Source organism: Falco peregrinus, chromosome 5, assembly GCF_023634155.1.
Source record: "Falco peregrinus isolate bFalPer1 chromosome 5, bFalPer1.pri, whole genome shotgun sequence".
Lineage (NCBI taxonomy): Eukaryota > Metazoa > Chordata > Aves > Falconiformes > Falconidae > Falco > Falco peregrinus.
This window is the reverse complement of record NC_073725.1, coordinates 23121456-23145391: the sequence shown is the minus strand read 5'-3', so window position 1 is coordinate 23145391 and position 23936 is coordinate 23121456. Positions and strand designations below refer to the sequence as shown.

General features: G+C 40.0%; 2 protein-coding genes across 10 annotated transcripts in view; one reads left to right on the top strand and one right to left on the bottom strand.

Annotated features, from left to right (window-relative positions):
* The window catches only part of LRRFIP2 (LRR binding FLII interacting protein 2), a 57935-nt gene extending 39324 nt beyond the window's left edge, over window positions 1-18611 (bottom strand). The window contains exons 1-2 of one of the 8 annotated variants that reach the window (XM_027785274.2): window positions 18080-18611; window positions 8189-8293 (exon numbers count right to left, since the gene is read on the bottom strand). In XM_027785274.2, the coding sequence (XP_027641075.1) occupies window positions 8189-8278 (90 nt within the window). In that variant the 5' untranslated portion in view covers window positions 8279-8293; window positions 18080-18611. Of the gene's footprint in view, window positions 1-8188; window positions 8294-17933; window positions 17954-18079 lie in introns of those variants that run through there. The other 7 variants (XM_027785266.2, XM_027785270.2, XM_027785269.2 and 4 more) reach the window with 7 other exon arrangements.
* A 125-nt stretch (window positions 18612-18736) lies between these two features.
* The window catches only part of GOLGA4 (golgin A4), a 95490-nt gene continuing 90290 nt past the window's right edge, over window positions 18737-23936 (top strand). For both annotated transcript variants that reach the window (XM_055804189.1, XM_055804190.1), the window contains exon 1: window positions 18737-19009. The gene's annotated coding sequence lies outside the window, so the exon portion shown is untranslated. The remainder of the gene's footprint in view (window positions 19010-23936) is intronic.

The window sequence follows — 23936 nt, the reverse complement described above, 5'->3', positions numbered from 1 at the left end:
GCAGCACAGAAAGAGAAAGGACTCAACCAGCTGCTATGTCTAGTTTTAGTTCTGTCTACAGATCAGCAGATACATACATCTAGCTTTCAGACTCTGGCACGGCTTTATTGTTAAAGATAGAAAGTGCATTTGTTTACTGATTCACACTAAAAATCAATTGACATTTCACCACTCTTACTCCTACAGCCAAACACCAAACTTTCACATTCCTACTGTAGAGGGGAAACTAGTTCTTCCAATTTACTAAACCCTCAGCAACAGGACAATTCTACAAACATTTATCATAAAATGGGTGCCTGAAATTGAATAATAAAACCTTTATCTTTTTAGAGAAAATTCTAAGCAAAAAATGGTTTGGTATTACATTAATTATTAATCTGAGGAAATAGATTCCTCTAAAAAGTACACAGTTTCGAAAAGACAAAGGAGTTAACTTGTCAGCTGAAGACAGTTCTCAGGCTTCCTTTACCATACCTTAGAGCAAGGGACAAATCACATGACCATTTGAAAGGTCACCATACCAAATAATTCTTTATTCTCAGCAGAATTGTTAGAGCAGACTTCACGCTATTTATAGAGCATGCATACAAATGTTAACAACTATGTAATTGAATTTAAAAATTAATATAAATAAAGAAATAGCCATAATTTAAAAGGACATCAATTTTCTTCCTGGCTGCTGCTGTTCACTCTACTGTATTGCTGAAGAAGCCCATAAAAGTTGTGAAAAAAGTTTCCACCAACAAGCTCTTCAGAAATTACATTCTTCAGCTGTATTGAAATGAAGTCTTTAAATATCTGCTAAGGGAAACACAGTGCCACAACAGCTTTGGATAGACAACCGAGCAGAAAAGATGAAGTTGTTTGCACTATAGAAGCAGCAGAGGAAGAAAATCTTGATACACCCCCCCCCTTTTTTTTTTTCTGGGGAGGGGGTGTCTGTGTGTGAGGGAAACAGCAAAAGGACAGGCAGTCATAATGCTTTTCTAATTCAATTAGTATTTGAATTGAAGATCTTTCCAAATATATCACTATACCTTTCTCACTGGAGCTTGGGGGTCAGCCCAGGTTGCTTTCTACAGCTTGTATTAAACAAATCCCAGTCTTAGAAAACCACAGACTGGGCACTACAGTCTCAATTTCAGTTGCATTGGTCACTGTTCTCTATACAGACTTCAGACCAGACACATAAATAAAATACATTATTTATGATAAAGATATATTACAGTATCGTGTGACTGAAGTACAGCTTGTTAAAAAGTGAGAGAACATACCAAATTCCTATATTCCTGAAGTAAAAATTAAACTGTGGATTGTCTAAGATCTAGAAAATCTGACACTTTATTTTAAAAGTTTCTGAAGGGGACTTCTAACTGCTAAAAAGAAATGCGATAGCTGAATTTTCTTGAACACTTCAACTGCAAATACGAGATATCCAAACCTGTTACAGTCATACCAGTACGCTTACACTGGTGGCTAAAATGGAAAGAAATCACTTGGTTATATATTCTAGATGGCAAACTGGAAACCTTAGGTATAGATACAAAAATTTCGCATGGGATTTATTCAGAGAAGTGATCAAGAAAGGAAGTAAAGGACTACATAGAAGATCTTTGTAGCAAAAGACAGCGGGTAGAAAGATATACAAGGAAGGGGCCCTCAAGACTTTGAATAGGAAAAAAGATCAATTAATAAAGAATTAATAACTAAATCTGTAAAATTTTTGTATAAGAACATTCATACTAGTCCTTATCTTCTGCCTTCTACCCTAAGGATTGATACATGATTTTAGGTCAGGTGCCATATCTGCATTTCTTTGGGTATTAGCTCTGCTTCGAGTAACAAAACAAAGCTATCTGTTCAACGCTGAGTCCTGGAATTCTTCAGTTCAAGATAGGCACCAAAAATTATTATATGAAAAAAAAAAAAAGTTATGCTTCCTTGCACCTGCATAAACGCCATTTCATTCTGGAAGAATATGCTGATTCTGGCTGTGTTCAAGCAGCTAAGGAGCAGTACTCACTTTGCTTAGGTTATTTTATTGCATGTTTATTAAACATAGGGGTAGCACAAAGATGTTCTCCTTCCATTACAGGTGACATGGTCAGTTTCTTCATTTTAACCTAATAACCAATTACCAACAACTACTTAACAATCATTGAGAAGACCATCTCTGCTTAACCCATTTTTTTCTTTTTTTTTTAATACATATTCAGCCACAGTCTTTTGAAAACATTTCAAACCATTTTTTGTCAACTTCCAAGGATAACATCCAAGATGGTTTTGGCAAGAAAGAAAGGAGAAAGGGAAAAAAACCCCAGGTTTTAATTTGAATGCCTTTGTAAAGATTGAGCCTGGAGTACCCCCCTTCTGATGTGTTTTTCCTTCATCTCTTCACCGCAACAATCAAGTTCTTCACCAAGGTAAGAAACATATTAGTATACAGCATCAATGTGGTAGAAGCTTCCCACCATGTTGAGTGAGGAGAAGCATAACGCCCATCTACACTATGGAGACAGATGTTACGCTTCTCCTCACTCAACATGGTGGGACGAATTCACTGGAAAGCAATAGTTTTTGTTTGTTATTTTCATACTGTAGAAGAGGGGATTCATTAATTAGCTCAGATGCAGCAACAGAAGCTTCATAAGGATAAATCACAGGCTATACTACAATGTTATTCACCTCTGAGAAAATAGGAATGCTTTTCACTGAAAAATTAGAATTATTTTGCCATCATGGGCTACAATATGTGTACCTCCTTTGCTCGCTGTGCTGAGGGCTAGGTGATGTTTACAGTCCTGCAGTTCCCGAGGCAGGAGGCCCAGGAAGGCCGGTCTCTCTGTGTTGGCACAGCCCCAAGGTGCGCCGCGTGCTCCAGCAAAGCATCAGGATGAGGGTTTCACAGTCACCGGATTTCTCAGTGCACTGCTACACACTTTCATGTAACGTTTATCACATCATTTCTTATTATGTGAACATGCAGCATTATTCTTCTCTTGTTGCTCATTGCTTTGGTATTCTCATTTCCATGATTCTTAACCTCCTCCTCTCCTTACTACCTCTTACAGACACAAGGCAACACCATCACTCATGGGCCAAATGTGTTTCTTAGGCCTCCTCAGGAATATCTGCCTTCCACTTATTACTGATGCCCCTACTCTTTCTCCAGTTGCCTATAATGTAAAGCCTATAAACAACAAAAACTTAAGGTTTATGTGACTGAAAGGTTCAGGTTTCTTTATTTCTGCTGTCTGTTATTTTTTTTCTATTTATTATACCAGATCCATATATTGATTAGAAAATCTCTATATACCTTCTCCTGTAAAATATCCTTAAACACTATTACAAACTGCAAACAAAATTTTGAATTAATGCTGAGGTAGAAACAGCTGTTTTACAAATATGTAAGTGATCTCTTATTAAAACAAAAAATCATCTAGCATCTACAAAGACAATCTCTGTATGAGAGTGGAGTTCTTTGGGGTTTTGTCTTCTTAAGAAAAGTTCAAGCTGTATGCAGAGAGAAACATGTACTGAACTTTGAACAGATTGAATGCGACAAAGACTGTTGTCATCTGGTTTTAAATTCATGATATAGTCTTCAAACATTTTAATATTGAACTCTTGGCTTTTTCTACCCTCTCAATTAACACAACATTTTTTACTAAAGGAAAAACAACTATTCCTTACTCTCTGCCCAAAGTTTGAGCAATTACAGAGTGAATTTTAAATCCAAATGAATCTTTATTCTGTCCCATAAAAAAACCACCTCTTAGGAGTTTCCAGGCTCCTGATCTACAGTGAAAACAGTTATGAGAACAGTTCCCGAACAGTACAGACAAGATACTACAAGTGGCCATCAAGTGAACAGTGATGCAATCATCCCACAGCCTCTAGTTCTTTGTCAGCTAGTTATTCATCCCTGAAGAATAGAAGGTTATAAGATAAATCTTGATTGTCCCTTCAAATGCTGCTTATCAGGTTGAGGCTGGTGAGATGGCAAGTCAGTCTTCTCACTATCTGGCATGATGTTCAATGTATCTGACCTTGAAATGAAGTCAGTGTAAGAACACAGAAGTGACTGAAACCTCTACTCTTGCACGTAAGGCTGGTCTTGGAGAAAGAGGTCTCAAGTAGTCAGAGATGTCTAGTGACAACAGTTTGTTACTGAATAGTCAAAATAAACACAACTTGTCTGTAAATTAAAAGACAAGTTAAACAGCAATACAGATGTCAGCTGATGATACTCTGTCCTGAAAAATTTTATAAGCAGAGAACCTCCACAACAAAACCCACAGGGAAAACAGATCTTGAGATTTTATCAGCCATATCCAGTGTAGACTGTAAGAACGTAATCTTGACAGGAGCCCAAGTCACACTAGACAATCCCTATCTGTTATTTGGAAAGGCAGAACTTTCCACAAGACAGACTCTGGTTTACATTCTTTGTCAATTTGAGAAAGGTAACAGTTTCAGTTACAACGGCTAGAAAAAGGAACTAGAAGGTGGTATAAAAGGAATTCTTCGTGTTTTCAAGGGATAGGAATTTGTTAATCTTTTTTTTTTTAATAAGAGATTACCTGACTCCACATTAACCTTGTCATATTCAGAAGACAATTACCAATACTTAACTTCAATGTAGTTGGGTGCATTTATACTCAGAGTTCCTTTTCTCCTTGCAGGGAATGCCTAGACAATATACCTATACCTGTTCCCACAGCTTTTGAATCGAACTCAATAAACTGGTAATCCTCTCTGTTGTACCAAAGAAAGACTTCCAAACTCATCAACTGCTACTAATCTCTCTTAAGACACTGAATATGGAGTACATTGTTCCCAAAAAAGGATTGAGTAGATCCCTGTCCCTGGATAAGTGTATCACCTTTAGTCTTCCTCAGTTTCAGTAAGCACAGGCAATTCAATGCCAGAAAGGGTAACACACAACAGAATACAAAGTAGGTGCCAAAGAAAGAGGTCTGGTATCTGAGAAGTTCTTGGAATAAGGCAGTAACTCCACCACTGTTGATGTTTTACCATCTCTTTGTTTAGTGCAGAGGCACTGCAGAAGAGCTTGTCTCAATACAAACTCTCATAGCAAGGAAAAGATACGAAACCGCTCTGTACATTAACAGTGCTACTGCTACAGTGAATGAAGGGGTAGAAACAAACAAACAGAAGAAAAGCTTTCTGATGCAGAGGAAAGATGGAGAAAATGAAAGAAATCTCACAAAGAGATCCTATGATAGTGCCCTTGTCTTCCATTAAATATTTTCATATAAGATGACACATCAGATTCAACCAGTGCAGAAAAATTACTATACAGAAAGGAATTTATGGGAGCAGTACCAAAGAATTCTTTAGACCACATTTTCTAGAAAGCAGATGCTTATTGGTACCAAAAGGAAGATATCACATTTTTTTTGCAAGTCCCATAGAGCAAGAAAATCTCAATTTTGTCAAGTTAAGAGCGGTGAGAAAGATTAAGATTACTGCTTCCCAAAATCTTAACTTTTGGAGGAAAACACCCTCAAACTTCATATACTACACTAGAATTCTTTGCTGGTATTACAAACTCTGATAATTCTTAGCACCTTTTTGTGATCGCTGTGAATGCCAGAGCACTCCTGTGCAGTTCTTCCATGCAGATCATCCCGAGTGCCAGCATTTTACTTCAGCATATTCTGTTTACCATCTCTTGATACCTAGAACACCTTTTAGGAATGTTTTCCTCACAAGACATCTGACTTCTGGATTACGGGACTCAATTCAACTGTTCTAAGTAACATCTGCTATATAGGTAATTTTAGAAAAGGAAGTTGAAGAACAAAACACCCTTTGACAATAAAAAGATAAGCAAGCCATGCTGCTGAGATAATGACCTCAGAGCAGCAAAGTACATCTACTCTGTATATCCATGCACTGAGAACTGGCATGCCCTATGTCAGTGTGGTAACTGAAAACTTTTCCCCAGCCTCAAATGATAGGGCATATGTACAGCACAGGAAAATCAGATGTTATTTAAAGACTGAACTTAGTTTCATTAACTGGCTTCTGCTGTTATATCCTAAGAAATGCATTCTGTTCCTTTACAATAAAAGTTCTCTTTAGACTAAGTTGGTTAATACTAGGAATTACAGCAACCAATTCAACGACAACAGCTGCTGTCTGACCTGGGATCTGTGGGCCAGCTTTCCCTACACAGACCAAGGGATTAACAGCCTGACAGTAGTACATATTGTGATAATACAATATTCATGATGACATACAACTTTTCACACTATTTAAAAATTGGATAACAATTTTAAATTAAGACTCTAAATGGAATCTGGATATGGCAACACAAAAGAAGTAGTGGTGCAACACACCATCGCAAACCTGTATTAAAGGTAACAAACCATTTTATTCTGAAATATGTTGAATTCTCTTCTCCCTAACAAGCCATGAAAGGTGACCCATGACATACTGAAATATGCGACTATTAGAAAGGGAAAAAAAGAATTCTAATAAGAAAATCAGAAGGAACTTCAAGAACAGTTTAATTCAAATAGGTGTTAAGAATTATTAAAAGATGTAAACCTGTTAAAGACAATATGAAATGCCTAGCCCTTAAAGAATATGCTTATCAGCACAAAAAATTAGTTATCAGCAGATTTAGATTAATATCAGAATACTTAAGTTATGAGCTTGTCAGCAAGTTGCTTTCCAGTTCATTTTTGAACAAGGAGGAGGGAAGACTTCATATAGATTACTCCCTGGAACAGAAATGTTCGACCAGTTATCTCTGTGAGATAACACCTCTAGCTGTGAGGCCTGGTACTATTTTAATTTAGCATTATGCAGGGGAGGGGGGGAACCCTGAATTTTTGTTTAATTTACATGCACACTCAAACTTTAATTAAGGGGGTTAGCAATGTAAGAGAACAAAGCCTCACAGTAATTTTAAGTAAGATAATACTTATTACACCTTGCCTTCGAGACCCCTTTTTTCTAGGCTAAATTACAAGCTGATGTTACTGTACTGGAACTGTGCAGAGAATACTCAAAAGAAATTTAAAGCCAGACTCCTTCTCCTTCATTAACTTGGTTTTCCCCAAAACCAGGATATGGAACTTGATGAGCGATGACCTAGAGCCCCACATAGAACATCTCTCATAGGGCAAGAACTTTCATTAGATTTGGTGTGAACATAGATTTCTGGAAAGTTATGAATTAAATGAAAATTATTTTTTGCTGACAACATTTCCTCTGCCTACAGTCTGATGGCTAATTTCAAAAAGCATACAGATGCTGTGTTTTCAATGACCTGTCTAATGGTTTCAATCTACCTATTTTGTCTTACTTACACCTATATGTATATACTGTATGCACACATATATAGGCAACGTACATTACAAAGCCCATTAGAATCTGCATTTTGCACTCATTTATGTCATCTGTGGTGAGCAACTTTGTAGATGATGTAGCTCAAAGCTGCTGTATGCACTTGTATACAAACAGTACTAAGGCTTTTGTTTCCAAGTCACAGCACTTCCTCCCAGAAAAACTCAAGTCCAAATAGACATCTGTAAGACTAAATCCCAGCTGCCTCCTCCCTACATCCGGTGGGGCAAAATTCCCCTTTGTGTCAAGTTCTTGTTAACTGCATTTTTGGCTGGTTCCCCCGGGTCCCTATTTTTCAGGTGGTGACTGTTAATAAAGTCCTGGTATAGAGTACATACTAGGCTTATTTTGACAGAAATGTGACTTACCACATTTGAAACAGAATATATTAAAAATACATTTTAATAATTACTATTACTTATTCAACACTAAAACACTGGCCATCTTAAAAATATTACACACTTTAATGGGATAAGTGTGGTATTTCTTCAGTTTTAGATCTGACATAACTGGATTTCTCATTTATTTTTAACTATGCATATAACTATCTGTAGCAATACCTCCCAAGCCTGAGTGTGATCCTGTAAAGTTAAACTATTCATACAATTAATATCTCACTGTGACAACAATTCAATAAATGTGATTATTTGATTGAAGATACTCTTTAGTTTGTATTAATTCTCATATTTCGGGCTCATTACACTTCTTAATGCACAGCCTAAAAAAAAAAATTAATTCACTTTCTGAATAACAAAATAGCCTTCATCCCTATTTCTGAATTTAAGACAATTTGAAATAAACAAACCTCTCTGGCAATATTACTCAGCGCCTCATCTTCTGCAGAAAACCTGTCTTTCACTGGAGTCCTCTTCCGTCCTGATCCAGGAGTTCCCATGTTTATTCTCTGGTTCTGTATTTGCAAAAACAGACAGGAAAAACTCAGTTTTCAGATCTGGAATTAAAAACCAATAAACAATCCACACCACAAAATGTAATTGATTTTCCAACATTTTAGTTACATAATGTTCAAGAAACCTAAGTGCCATTGGCACAAATTCATCAAGTGGTTATCACAACATTTTATGACAGCTTTATAGAACAGTGCATCCTACAAGGTACACACAGAGCATTTTTCTACTGAACACAACCCATCAATTTACTTACAGCTTCAAAGTTATGCACGACTGTCAACTGCTCCTAGCTCCATGATGACAGCTAGGTACCCTGTTACTTTTCACAACTCCTAAAAATAAGTATCCATTTAATTTATGGACATGAAGAAAACCTATAGGCAACAATGGGTTCAAGAAATAAACTTACACAATCATTAGAGCTCTCTCCAAAACAGAAAAGAGATTCAGCAAACTGTTCAAAGCATCCAAGCAGGTAGATGAGGCTTATTTACATTTTAATGCAGTTGCTCTCATGCAGTCTTCTACTCAAGTTTTACTATAATAGAGGACATTTCTAGACAAACAAACATTATTTTGCCAAACAAGATTCCTAATTTGGCAAGTGAAGAGAGAAACATACTAGCATCATACACCCAGAATAATACATTTTATTCTGCTTCAAATTCTGCAGGTATTTTAATATTCTGTATGTGCTTAGACAAGAGTAATAGAATATTTATTGGTGAGAGAAAAGACAAAGCCTTGAAACTAGATGTCCCCCTTCCTATAAAAACCTGCATAGGACAGATAAAACAATTATGCAATAATCTTACTCATTTCCAGTTGCTATTCTGAGACCAAAACTAAACGTACTCTATAGCACAGGTACACAACAACTCCATTGTATAAAAAACTTGAAGGACAGCAAAGCATTTGCAGATGAGTCAGAGGAATAAACCCACAGTGTCTGAAAGGGCCAGAGAAGATGCAGTTCTACCAGACAGTAATGAACTTGCTCCTGATGGGGAAGAGCAGACATAAGTACCTTCCTGGATTCCATCCATGACTCCACAGGCTGCTCATTCATTTTTGCAGCACAGAGTGTTTGGATAAAACACAGGTATTTGGACCAACACACAGGACTCACCTGCCAGGAAGTGTTTTTACCATCTGCCTGTGGCTCATGGTTCAATTTATTTGTTACTCCCCCATAACATGATTTTTTTGTGGTGTTTGTTTTGGCTTTAATTCTGGTGTTAGGTAGCAGCACACTTTCAGGAAGAAATACAAGACTGCAGCCTCACTTTATCAGAGGTTGGGATGGGTCTTGGAAGCAGGACAGCAGAGCTTAAACTCAGGTTGAAGCGAGACTCTGAGATAAAGCCTGGGACAAGTACTGCCACTGTTAATCCATTCAGTACGAGTCTGTCTTTTTAGTCTTAAAAAAAAAGCAAGTCAACTTATGTTTTGTACTCAGATTAATGTAGATATACATATGCAGAAGAAACTTTGGAAATCTGTGACAAAAAAAGCTCAGAGCTCAGGTTGCTGCCCACATTTGGAAGAAATGCCTCCAAAAATCTGCATCTTTTCCCAGTAATTTTTATTGGCTGACTTCAAATAAGAAAAGCAGATAGGGCCCAAAGTAGAAGCTGCATCAACACAACATAATACTGCCCTACTACAGAAGGTTTTCACAAGGTTATATATTATAAAAACAAATAAGATCAAGAAATCATGCTATTACAATGGATAGTTCATGTAAGCAAAAGGACTCAGGCCTATCTACTAAAAAACGCCACTAAGCATAAAATAGAAAATGCTTTTAATTTGAATGTTAAGGTTTTTATTTCCTAACTCAATTTTTACCACAAATATAAACTGCACAATAACTGCACACACCGTAGACTTGCACTGCATTTGTGGGCATTCTTTAAACAACACACAACTTCTAACAGACAACTAACTTTGGTTTGATAATTCAGCGAGATTCTCTTTGCTGACAGACTGATTCGGGGAAACGGAATTTAACAGGTTATACTATTTTTAGTATAGCTATATTCAGACTGACAGTAAGTGCTAATGTATATACATAAAGTAGTGAATTTATAAACATCAGATGCTGATGCTTTAAATGAGCACTTTAAAAAGCACTTCATCTTAGTCTCACTGTAGTACTACAAGACAGACATTGAGATGCTGGAGTGTGTCTAAAGAAGGGCAAAGCTAGTAAAGGGTCTAAAGTCTTATGAGGTCTAAGGTTTTACAAGGAACAGCTGAGGGAACTGGGGTTCAGCCTGGAGAAGAAGCTCAGGGGAGACCTTGCTGAGGTTATAGCAAGGCAGGCCAAGCAGCAATAGGACAAGAGGAAACGGCCTCAAGATGCGCCAGGGGATGTTCAGGTTGGCTATTAGGAAAAATTTCTTCACCAAAAGGGTTATCAAGCATCAGAAGAGGCTGCCCAGGGAAGCAGTTGAGTGACCATCCCTGGAGGTATTCAAAAGACACATACATGTGGCACTTCGGGACACAGTTTTAGTGGTGGACTTGGCAGTGCTTGGCTAACAGTTGGACCCTTAAGATCTTAAAGGTCTTTTCCAGCCTAAACTATTCTATAATGGTGCCAAAGTCACTGTGGAGGAAGGCAGCTGTGGCACCCCTGCCAGCCATCTGCCACACTTCTCACATAGGATGAGCACAGAACTCCTGACTGAGCCCAAACCCAAAAAAGTTATCAGGGACAGATTCCCTATGAGTTATACCAAGATGTTGCCTTTGCCTACAAGGAAAAGATAGGAAAGCCAAAGCTCAGCTGAAATCAAAACTAGCGAAGGCTGGTAAGGACAAAGAGAAAGGCTACCACAAGAACTTTGGGAACAAGAGAAAGACTAAGAAAACTGTAGGGCCATTGCTTAGTGATGCAGGGGACACAGTGGGGTGTGCTTGCAAGGACCCTCCCTTGGCAGAATAGTCTGGATAATAACAAATGCAAAGACCATTTTTGTGAGTGTGAATCAAACACGCAAAATTGTCTAACAGGATATTTGCCCCAAACCAGTCATGGTGAAGAGCAAGACTACATCAGTTAGATTAAACAGTAACTAGGCAATTAGAAAGAAGTGTTTGAAATTAAGGGCTCCTCATGAAAAGGAGTATAAAAAATAAGAAAGTCTGTAGCAGCGGGAGAGACCTTGGAGAGGAAACTGCATCAGTCAAAACCCCATTTGCCACTGCTATAAGTCATCCCACTAAGTGCATCACGGTATCTGTCCAGGCCAGAGAGCACAGCATCCCTTCTGGAAGATGCAAGGTCCTGCATTCCAGCTAGCAGGCGGTCAGTACAGGGCCCAGCAAGGGAGGAGAACCCACACCTTAAGTACATCAATGGGAGCTTGTGAGCTACACTCTCACCGGAGTGTGCAATAAAGCGTTGCAGGGAGCAGCACAGGTACACGCAAATCTAGAGCACCCACATCTCCAACAGGAACCATGCAAATAGGGAACCCTGGAGTTGAAGAACTGAGAGTGTAGTTAAACACTGGCCTGGCAAGGCTGTGAAATGTCCAACCCTGAAGATACTAATTTGCCCTAACGAACCACACATTGGGCAGGGGTGACCTCCAGAGACTCCTTCCAAAATAAAAGGTTATGTGGTTCTATAGTTACTATTGCTTCCAGCTTTGAAACTAAGCCTCAATATAAACTTTCTTTAATAAGATGTTTTAATAGTCCTTCAAGAGTCTTGTCACAATTTCTTCTGTTTCATGTAACTTTTAATTGAGCTGATGCATGTCAGAGTATTTAATATTTTACTATACAGCTCAGCACTAAAGAGATCTAGTCCCATTGCTAATAGACTGATTAGTCTAATACTAAAGGTATCATGATGTTATTTCTCAGAAAAATATAAGGTGCCAAATATTTCAAATGCATGCAGAAATATTTCTTAGGTGCTTCACTCTCATAACATGCTAATTATGGATAAAAATTGCTGCATGTTATAAGGAATACATACAGCAACATCAGAATTCTCACAGAAATTAACTACAGGACCCCAAAACAAAAAACAACCACACAAAGAACAGTGTTACACTGGCCTTCCTAAACTGTAAGAGATAATATAAGGAAAGTACATTACTATCTGCTACATTTACAGTTCAGAATTCCTAAATCACATCTATTACTTGTTCATCAATTACTGTAGGCAGAGTTACACGTTGTATTACACAACTGATGAAGTGACATCCTGTCGTATTTCATTCCAAAAATCTGCAGTGTCTGAAATCCCTAGACAAACCAGAAGGCCTGTGGGGAAATCTCTCAAGTTCCCTCTTATTTGTCAGCACCTCAGACATACAGAAATTTTACCTTTCCTAAGTCTTTGCTGTCTGCTCTTTAACTTCTGCCTAAATGTTCTCTTTGTATCTTTATCACTTCGCGGGGGGGGGGGGGGGGGGGGGGGGGGAAGTGTGACCTGTCTTACATAAAACAGAAGCTACACTACAGTTTCAGGCCCTATCACTCACCACCTTCAATGGCACCACCTGTTCTGATGCCTGGGTCTACGCCAGTGTGTTTGGCATCACATACATGCAAGGCATTCAGACGCTACAGTGTGAACAGGCTATAAATAGACTTAAACTCTCCTTTTCTCTTTCAAGTAAGACCACAAGATAATTAAAATTCACCTGTGTAGAAACAATCTCTGTATATTTGATCCAACAACAGAAAAAAAGCAGCTCTGTTCTAGAACTACGGGCTGTTAGAACCAGCTTCGGTTTCCTAATTAATACTGGAATATAAACCAGCAGCCTTGCATTTCAAGTCCAAAACCACAAACATAGAAGTTTGTATCTTTAAAGCAGTAAATTATTTTAATTCTGAGAAGGAGTTGCACCTTTTCTCCACAATATCCAGGCAAAGTTTCTTGCTGTTGCAGCTGTCCACTTGCAAAATTAGTGGTTTTACCTATTATAGACCTTTAAACACCTGAATCAAATGGACATAAAAGAGGTTCTACAGAATACTGCAGTAGCACTAAACTGCCCCTGTTGCTGGAAATTGTTATCTTTGGCATGTAATAAGACAGATAAACACTACTGGGAAGTTGTTCATCATAAAATGTTATTTGAATGTCATTTCACAGTATTAAAGTACATAAATATCTAGGTTTGCTACAGAATTTTATCTGACGTAGCCCTAAGCATTTTCTCAGCATAACCCAAAGATATTACAGAATAAGTAGTAATAGTCTGTGTGATCAATTTCGGTTATAAGTTGATTCAATTTAAAACTAGTGCTTAAATTCTTTTATTTCGAAAGAACAAAAAGGCAATGAAGCCAGTGGGAGACGAGAACTTAACAGACAGGAAGGCCAGAATTTCTTGAAAAAGAACAGTCTAAGAAAACCTAAAAGAAAGAATCTGAATGCAGGTTACCTGGACAAATAATGTTAGAAATATTAATAGATAAGGAGGATGAAATGTAGGAAACAGAATAAAAAAGCCCAGCATTCCTCACCAGCAAACCAATCACAGGTTACTGATAAAGCACAAACAGTGATAGCATTTTGATTTTTGACAGTTCCACAAATACTGAAAAATACACTTGTGAGATCTACTAAAAAAAGGAAAAGCTTTTCCAAATACCTAACTAAAAAAAAAGATCTAAGAAGCAGGAGTGCTATGTAATGATGACAGAGTTTAAATTAAAGAATCTAAATATACTTCACAACTTAACTGAACACTTGCTCTTTACTTCAACAAACGAATGCTGCAGATGAGCAAAGGTATGGAAGCTACCATGCCCACAATTAAAGTGAAGTTCTAAAAGCTGATGTGCTCAGAACAAACAGTGGGAAACCCAACCCAGCAATTTTAGAGAACTGTCTCATGAAACTGCAGCTCTAGCAACACAAAGCTACAAACAAGCCTAAGGTAATATTACTGCAAAACAGCAGAAGTAGCGTTCAAATTTAAGAAAGAGCAGAAAGAATCACATTGGAAATCACGTTATTTGCTTAACCTTTGGTGCTTTGTCAAAGCAAACTAAAAGGAGACACAGAAATAAATGGACATAGCATAAAGGTACACAACTTCATGCAAATTAAAATTATGCAAGACTAACATAAACCTTCTCCAGAAGAACGCTCTATATAAGGGTACAGACTTTGGAATTAGTATGTTTGTCTGTGGGCCCAAAAGCAAATGAGAAAGAAAAGGAGCTGCATGAGCACCACGATCCAACAAAGGATTGTGTGGGGAGACAGGGAGGGAAATAAGAGTTTTAATGCAATAGTTTTAAAGACTTATTTAGAATTTTCATTCAGAACAACCTTGTTGAGATAGAATTAATTGAAGCTAGAGCTATTACCAAAAAAAAAAAAAAAAAAAAAAGCTGCTAATGTAAGTAAAAGAGCCTAACATTAAAGGGAAAAAGCAAAGACTGAGGAAAGCATATAATTACTGTCTGCCAAAAGATTACAGTGCTTACCACTATGATGGAGGCCAAGTTATTCCAGTTCACGTACAGTGTTTCCATTTTAAATAACCTGTGATCTCTAATCATGGCCCACTTGAGAAACCCTTGGCACAAAGTTTGTGCTCTCAGCAGACAAGCTCATGTTAGCTTCTCCAGGAAAGAAATTTACTCTTTGGATAGTTGACAGTTAATCCAGTACAAGCTGACAACTGCACAATCTACTGCTTCAATGTGGTGTATTAGCAGTTTATTTGCCATTTTAAAATCTGAGAATTGTCATAGAATGACAGCTACTTAGAGGGGGTTGAAATCCCTCAGTTTGTGGGTGTTAGGAAGCTATAGGTGAACAGAAAATCACAAGCTGAGACAACCAAAAGCCCTAATGCAGTCGCAAAACTGTTGCCTGCCAGAGCCATGACTTAAAACAATGCAAGACCGTAACTGTACCAATGTATCCTACACTCCCGTAGAACTACCAGCTATCTTTGGTGACCTTCCTCTGTCTTTGCAAATCACCAAAATTTCAAGACAGTATCATGCAGTGATGCACCTTCAAGCAGTGGTACTTACTTTATGAAGCACAAGATCTCTGCCAGTCAGTTGCTAACAGCTGCGCTTTGAGATACCGTTACTCCACAAATTAAAACATGACATACAGGATATTGTCATCAGTGACAAGAAGCGTCTGCAAAGCTCTTATAATAGTCCCTTCACCAGAGGAACTCCGAGGGCATGATGTAAAGCATACGCAGGTTTCAGAGAATCAATGTAACAGTTGGACTTTTCTAGAATCAGTGCTACCATAAATGCTGACGATCCAGGAACAAACTAAGAAACTAAACATGATTTTAAAATATGAGGAAATGACAGTACTATAATGAGCACTGTGAAAAATGACAGGAATGCATAATAAAAAGAAAAGTCACAAGAATCTTCCATAAGTCTTTATTCTAAAATGGAACCACCATCATTTTTACACTGTCAGCTTTTCCAAAATAAGTATCCTGTCATTTTGCAAAAGAATGATTCATTACTCATTAAAAAAATCCAAAAACAACCCCCCAAAACAAACCAAAACACTGCTGTTACATTGAAGCTCCTTTTTTTAATGAAACAAACAGAGCCGCCCATGGTAACAACCCACATTCAGGAACAAGCTGCAACTATTTAAGATATTTTTCCATTACCAATTTAATACACTCCTACACTCTTTTCTACTACTGCTACAGTTACAGTACAACTAAGAAAAGCTACTGAAGCAAGCAGGACAAATCCTCCTGGGTACCCCCTTAGAGCTTTCTCCACCTGCTGTTTCTTCAATCAGCTGAGATCACTCCTGCTGACTAGTCCTCTGCTGTGGTAGCAGGCTGGTAGGCTTAGAAACACTTGTTCCCACCTGGCCCTTTGGGAGGTGCCTCTTCACCTCTTCCTTTGGAGCAGCTCTAACTCTGTATGCCCAATACAAAAAAATATTCACTTTAACATCTTCACAAGCAGACAGCACTATCTACATAAACTATTTTCAAAGATATGTAATGGATAAATACAATCTGTCCATTAAATACACAGACATGTCACCTAGTTTCCAGAAGTTTAAGCTAATAAATTTGGATTACTTTCTCAGAAAGCATCTCTGTTTTTTTTTTAATGTTAAAAGACTGTACTGATCCGTAACTATCACATGCACCTTCACATCAGAATCTTAAAAACACAAACAACAACATAGTATCAAATCTGTTAGTGGTTTCTAATCCTCTGCTGGCATTACATACCAGAGATAATCAATTATATGATACCAATCTATGTTTTTGAGTACATGTACATGACAATTTGTGCGCTATGTGAAAGTCTAGACCTTAACATGTTCTACAGATCCCCACTGACTTGGAATCCAATATAAACAGAACTTCCTAAAAGTTCACATCTGTTAACATCTCAAAAGATGGCATAGTACTGTGAGAGCCACTGAAGAAAAAATAACCTCCTTTGGAGCCAGTTCAGATGAAGTACTGATGATCAGAGCAACAAGCTTACACCTGACACATTTCACACAACTGTCTTCTATTCACAAGTTCTCAACTACAGCCAAGAATTCAGTTCACGTAAGACTGAATTCACACTCTTAAGGTAAACATCTTCGAACCCCAGTAACACAACACAATGGAAAAAGCATGTCACGTACATCAAACTATTTCGCACTGCTAAAGCGACTTTCATCTGTTCTTACATCATCACTAAGCAATTACATTAACCAAGAATGCAGATGAATAACAGATGATAACTGTTTCTGGGCCCCAATACCTTTAATTACATCACTCTACAGTTAAGACACAATGAACATCTAAAGAACTCACCAGACAAGTGTTGATTTAATCTTGCGGGAAATTTGTAACAAAAAATGCCACGTATCTCCGAAGATGTTCATTGGTACTTTAAAGGGATAAAACTGATCCTAGACTTTCCTCATGTCAAGCCAAAAACGTGTGTCTCTCTAAATTGAGGGAGTCACTGAGTAGGTCGTACAAATTCAATGTAGTACCTCTTCATCTACAACGTGTTGCTGTTATCAGTGAGACACATAACACTGGCCTTCAAAGTACAACGCTAGGATTCACACTGGAAATCACTTGAAACACACAGAAACCACAGCCCAGAGCTGTTTACCGACTCCTTCCAAAATCACGAATATGCCCATCTCTCACCTTTGCAATGACAGCAGCAGGGTGTACTAAGATTAAAGAAATAAACGTGCTCTAAAATATTGTTTAAAAAAAAAAAAAAAAAAAAGCCCGACTATGCATCAGAAAGCCTGGCTGCACCCTACCATAGCTCTCCACCGAGCGGGCACGCCCTGCTGCTGGGGAACGGCGGAGCTGCGGTAACGTGCTTCGAGGAAGTGCGAGAGCACCAGGCACTGCGACACATAGCCGTGACCCCGGGACGCCCTCCTTCCCCCCCGCCCGCCCGCCCCGCCGTGCCCACCTGGCGCGGAGAGCGCCCGGCGCAGGCTGCGGACCGGCAGCGAGCAGGGCCCGGGGCCGGCGGGTGGCTCCCGCCAGCCGGAAGGGCTCGGCCACTGCCGGCTTCCCCTCGCCCGCCCGCAGCGGGGCTGACAGCGGCCACCGAGGGAAGGCCCGCACGCCGCCGGCGTTACCGTTTCCCTTTCTGCTCACCTACCTGACGCGGCAGTCCCGGCTGAGCCGCCGGGCCCTCCCCGCCTCCCTAAACCCGAAGAACCGGGTTCCCACCCTACCTCCCCGCCCCGTCCGGGTTTGTATGTGTACGGCACCCTCCCCCCGCGCCCGGGCCCCAGGGAGCCTCACCTGAGGGCCAGCCCGCCGCGGCCCCAGAACGCCTCAGCGGGGGTGGCTCACTCTCTCTTCCACCCCGTTCCACGGGTGCAGGGGGTCGTGGGTCCCGGCGGCGCCGCAGGCTCCTTCCTTCCCTCGCTCCCCACGCCCAGAGTCCAAGGAACAGCGGCAGAAGCCGCCCCAGGGCGAACGCAGTGCCCGCCGGGCAGGAACCGTCCAGGGGCCGCGGGAAGGCGGCTGCTCCTCGCTTCGACCTCTCACGGCCCCCGGCCCGCTCCGAGGGGCCGCTGGAACAGGAGCTTTCGGCAAAGACGAGCCGCACCGCTCCAGGCCGCCCTTCTCTCCCCCCCGCTCTTGCCTCCTCCCCTTCAATGCCGGGCGGTTACGGCCACATCGAGAACTCGTAGAGGAAAGAGCGGCTGATTTCAAACCGCCCGCAGGATCCTACGGGAGGAGGAAGAGGCCGGCGCTGAGGGGAGGGTACGCGGCAGCGGCGGCGGGACCGGCGCGGGACCGAGGCCGGTACTGCCGCCCGCCCCTGCCCCTCACGGCGGCCGGCGAAGGAACCGCGCAGGCGCCGGCGGCCGCCCAGGGGGAAGGGGCGAGAGGGCGGCGCATGCGTGGGGCGGGTGGCCGCGGCGGCGGGGCCCTCCGCTCCGCTCCGCGCCGCTGGCGGGGGGTCCGGCCGGTCGGCCCGGGCGCTCGTGTCCTGAGGCGCCTGCTCAGCCCAGCTCAGGGAAGGCGAGGACCCCGGCCGGTAGCCCTGGCGTTAAGTGCTCTCTGTGCTGGAGGAGAAGCGGCCTCCTCTCCCCGCGTTCCTCTAGCAGGCAACGGAGGGCGGCGGGTCGCGCCTCGCGGTGAGGAGGGCTGCGGCAGCCAGCTCTGCCGCGGCCCCCTCGCTTTACCCCCGGGCAGGCCGGCTGACTGCTGTAGCGGGGAGAGGTAGGTCTGCCGCCTTCGCCTTTTCCTTTTCTTGTCGGCTTTAACTGGGGTTTCTCTGGAGCGGCGTTTTCCAGCGAGCGGCCTAGCCGGGGCCCCGGGAGGCCGCCGCCGCCTCAGCGCGCCCCGCCGGCCCCGGCCCGCAGCGCGGCGGGGGGTGTGGGGGCGCCGGGCAGGGGCTGCGGGCGCAGCTCTGTGCGAGCATCTACACCTGGCAGCGGCCCAAACGCGACCGCACTTCTGCACTATCGAAATTCCAATATTAGCAAGCGTCAGAGTCCCTGTGGATAATGCATTTAAAAAAAAAAAAAGTAATCATGGAACCCTTAAATTTATTCCAGTTTATACGCAAAAAATCAACTGAAGTTCACGGAAGTGCTGGTGGTGCTCTGCTGTGAAAAAGACTTGGGATCAGACCTGGGGGTCATTTGCTTTTCAGCACCTCTGTCAGTAAGTGCAGGGGGGGTGTAAGAACGTGGAGATGATCGGAGGTGTGGAGGAGGTGGTATTTTGCACGTTAGAAATCACATGGGAATGAAAAAGCACTGTTGAAATGACAAGACTACTGCTGGGACTCAAGAACATTCACCAGAGTCCTTGGCAGAGGTCAAATGTCTTACTAAAATAAGCTCAAGTGGATGTGCATAAAGTAAAGAAAAAAGGACATGCAAGTAAATTAAAACTACTATAGTAGAGACAAAACAACTGCCTTGAGTTTCCCTAGTATGTTATAACTTTCTGTCTGAGAAATCCTATACAGCCTCAATCTTTCCTTGGTTGATCATGTATCATAGCATCACCGTGCTTATTTTTAACATCACATTAATTTCTGTAGTAATAGGTGATGATCTCACCACAGGGAGCTGGAGTAGAAAGTTTCTTGTGGGACATCTGTAGGAAAGACCAGAAAAAGTACTGGCTTAACAACTGTGGTTTTATTTGAAGTTAGTTCTTACAGAAGGACTTACCTGCTGATTTTCTGGGCTTTATGGAGAGTCTTGATTAAAAACATCTTAGATCATTTTGGTTTGGCTGGGAGAACTTTTTGTTCCTTCTGCAGTGGGGGGGTTGTGTGGAATCTTCTGAAATGTGGGATGTCCCAGGTCTGTGTGGAATGATCCTCCGTTAATATATTTCTATATAAAGGGGAAAAAAGTTTTCAATTGTTTGTACATTTTTTTCTGATGAGGTGTTAGTATCTGCAGACGTTTAGTCTTTTGATATCATAGGCTGCACATTCTTCTTTAATGATGCAGCAAAACTCATGTCTCATTGAGAGCAGACATGCATTATTTTTTTTTTGCTTGAAAGGGCAATTGTTTACTTGACTGAGAAGCAGTGCACAGCGTGTGTATACACAGTGCGGTTACTACAGGCAGTGGTACAGGATGTCACAGTAGCAATTCTGAGTTCAGCATCATTAATGAGTAGTTAAACAGTCAAGTTATATACAGTTTCATTATAAACCTTTAATGGGCAGCCAGAAAATGAAAGTTACATTTGAACTTTTGCTGTGAAACGGCTACAGTTACAAAATACACAGTTGTTTATGAATTACTGAAGCTACTATAAAGCTTGCTCTGTTAATGATGAGTTTCTGCTAAAAATGAATGAAGGAATGAATAAAGTATCACTGGATCTGCCTTTCAATATATTTTTCTCTTCACTGTTGTCTTTTTATATGGTAGGTTAGTATAGATTCTTCATCGTATGTAATTGAACCTGCTGATTTACACTCTCCCTTTTCTCTGGAAATCTCTCTGTAAAACAGTTTGGTTCAGTTGAGGCATTCTGTGGGTGAAATCTTTGTTCTTAGATGGTCACACAAGAAAGTATGTCTAGGATGAATCTAAGTCAGTTGTATAGAACACTTTCAACAATGTCAACTTCCCACAATAGTTTGTATACAGTTTTAAAGTGATTTTGTTGCTGAAACAACTTTGATGAGAGAAAAGTGTGTTTTCCTGTATAACATTTGCTGTTTGTGCAGGTTTGAATATCTTCTTTTTTTGTCCTCTTTTCTAGCATTTCTAGTCTTCCCATGAAACTTTTGTTTCATGATTATTATATCTTCTGCTTAACACTGTAATAGTGATGGCACACATGTAGGATTATAGTCTTGATTTAATCCCTGATATCATTCTATGTATTTCCCCTTCTGTCTCCCCCCTATTCTTCACTCTCTTTCTCTTACCACACCACCCCTGTCACTTACGGAAAGAATAACTTTCTCAACTGGTAGATTGGTTTACTGGTGGAGGCCCATTGGTTTAACATTGCATTTTAAAAAGTTCTGACCGCCTACATCCACTTACTTCTCTTATTCTCATTTTGTCCCTTTCCTCTAGTTTCCATCTCCTCAGTTTAGATACCATCACTCAACAATTCATTTGGCACATTTGAACATACATTCTTTTCCAGCTGTAGTAGATCCTCTCTTAGAGATTCCCAGTGTTCTTAGTAACTGCTTGTTCCCCCTGTCCCCACAAAAAAGGTGTTCTGCTACTCCCTTGTGACAGGTGGAAAATCAGCTTTGTGTGGCTATACCATAAAGTAAGTGCAAACCCCTTTTGTAAAGCAGGGAGTAACTTTTGCTTGTTTGTTTGTTTTGTTTTTCAAAACAGTTGGTGGATGTGCTTACAGGAGGCTTCTGCTCCCCCACCTTTTGTTAAGAGTTTAATTTCTGCTAAAGATACATTTCTGTCATAATCAAAAGATCTTTAAAATGATTCAGTACTGGTTTTGTTGAAGCATTTGTCTTTATTCAGAGTAATGTCAATTTCCAGTTACATTCAAAGCAATAAGCAAAGGGTTGTATTACTTAAATGTAAATGATGGAAAACAATTTAAGACTTTAAAGAGAATATTTGAAATAGTTACAAGGCAGAATGCATGCAGACTGTATGCTGAATGTTATCACAAAATTCATTTAAATCTTTTGTAGAATTCATTGGAGTGCCAGAGGACTACTACCAGGCTTCCTCTGTAAAGTTTTTGCATACATATGACATTTACCAAATAGTGGGAAAAAACAACTGTTCAAAGTTCCTGGCTGTTTGTTGTGGGGTTATGCAAATTTCACAGCTGTTTTTGTAGGGATTAATATAGACAGGAAGGTTTCTGCTACTGGTAGGTAACTGCAGAATCAGTGAGATTCAGTTTTTCCCTTTACCTCATTTACTTCTAATAGTGCAAAAATCTGTAGGGCACAGTAGGGATGATGCATTCTGATGGGGATTAGCACCCACAAATCTTGTTGGTGTTTTCCAGCAGTAGAATTGCATAAGTTGCTCTGGATCAGATTTGTTGCATCCTCAGCAGGGAAATGGGTTAGACTGTCTGTTGAATGGCTGTGGGTATGGCTAACTGAAAAATTTGCATTCTGGTGTTTTCCCAGAAATCTAGATTTCCAAGTAAATGCAATCTTTCGTAGAAAACTTCATTTTTAACACATATTTGTTAATTGGCATAACAATTGAAAACAGTGCTTCCCACTTTCTAAATTTTTATCTTTACTGTTTTGGTCGTCGTTTTGTTTTGTTTTTTTAAGGTGTTTATGTACTAGAATATTGTGGTTTATGTTTATAATGTGTTTATAGGAAGATTTTTTTAATTGCTATGGATTAGTAACAACTTTTATAGAGTAAAATTTTAAGCACTAGAGTGTTCTGAACTGGGTCCCAAGGTCAGCTTGATAAATGAGATATAAGGGGAAGATACTGGCATTATTTTGATTGATCGGATTTAGATGTAGATAAATTATGCAATATCTTCACAAGTTTTGTGGACCGAGAGTTTGTGAGAAACCTTTATTTTTTTAAGAAAGTGATGCTATATTCTGGAAAAATTAATTTTAAAATGAAAGTTTTCCTTCACAATTTGAAGGTTTTTTTATTATACATAGCAGTATATTTAATTTTCCTCTAGAGTTTTTCATTATTATTGCATTGTAAAAACAACTAGAGACCCAAGTATTGTCATCCTTACAGACCTGATAGATGCACTTCTAAATTGTCTTTATGTTCTGTTTGATATATATGGAGATACTGATAATTTCCTATGCTAAATACCTTTCTTGAAAACTCAGTCTGAAGTTATGACCTATTCTTTGTGTTACGTATCCTGCAAAAGAACTTGTTTAAATGCTAGTTAATTTTACTGATGACACACAAGCCACATAAAGGAAATCACCTCACTCTTACATAGCTGAGTTTGCAAACTAACAAGCAGGGTCTATATTAAGCTTAAGTCAGTAAACGTGGGTCTTTTAGTATGTACTCACATGTTTTTCTTAGCCAGTTTTCTGATAGTTGTTATATTTTTTATGTAGAAATGCCATTAGAATGTAAAGTTTAAATATGACTTTTCAATATATTTAGATTTTATAACACTAGAATCGAATGGGCGTTTATCAGAACTCTCCTATGCCTGATACCACCACAACCCAAATTATCTTCACCTACTACAGTGCTCCCACCAGCTTTGCAGAGGTGAACAAATTATTAGTGTAACTAAGATATATCTATGATTTTTTTGTCTTCTTTAGAAAATATAATAAAAATAAAACTACTCTTTTATTTTTGCTTGCTACCTGAAGGAACCACTCCTTTACAATTCTCTTCAAAATCTCAAGTCCGCAGATTCTCCATGCAACAAAATAGCTTACACTGAGCCTTCATCTTACTTTCTCCAGCAACAAAGTTGACCCTCTGTCAAATGTATTTATGAACAACCAAATGGAATAACTGCAAGCCAAACAGAGAAAGATGCTTCTTTTTGATCGGTATTGAGCCTACACACTGCATGCTGCTGCTTGCTGCTCCAGTGCATTTCTCCTCTTCTGTTGCTGTATGTCTGACATAAATCTGCATCGTTATTTGAAGGGGAAGGTGGATGTTTCCTTCACGGAAGTACTGTTAAATTGGAGAAC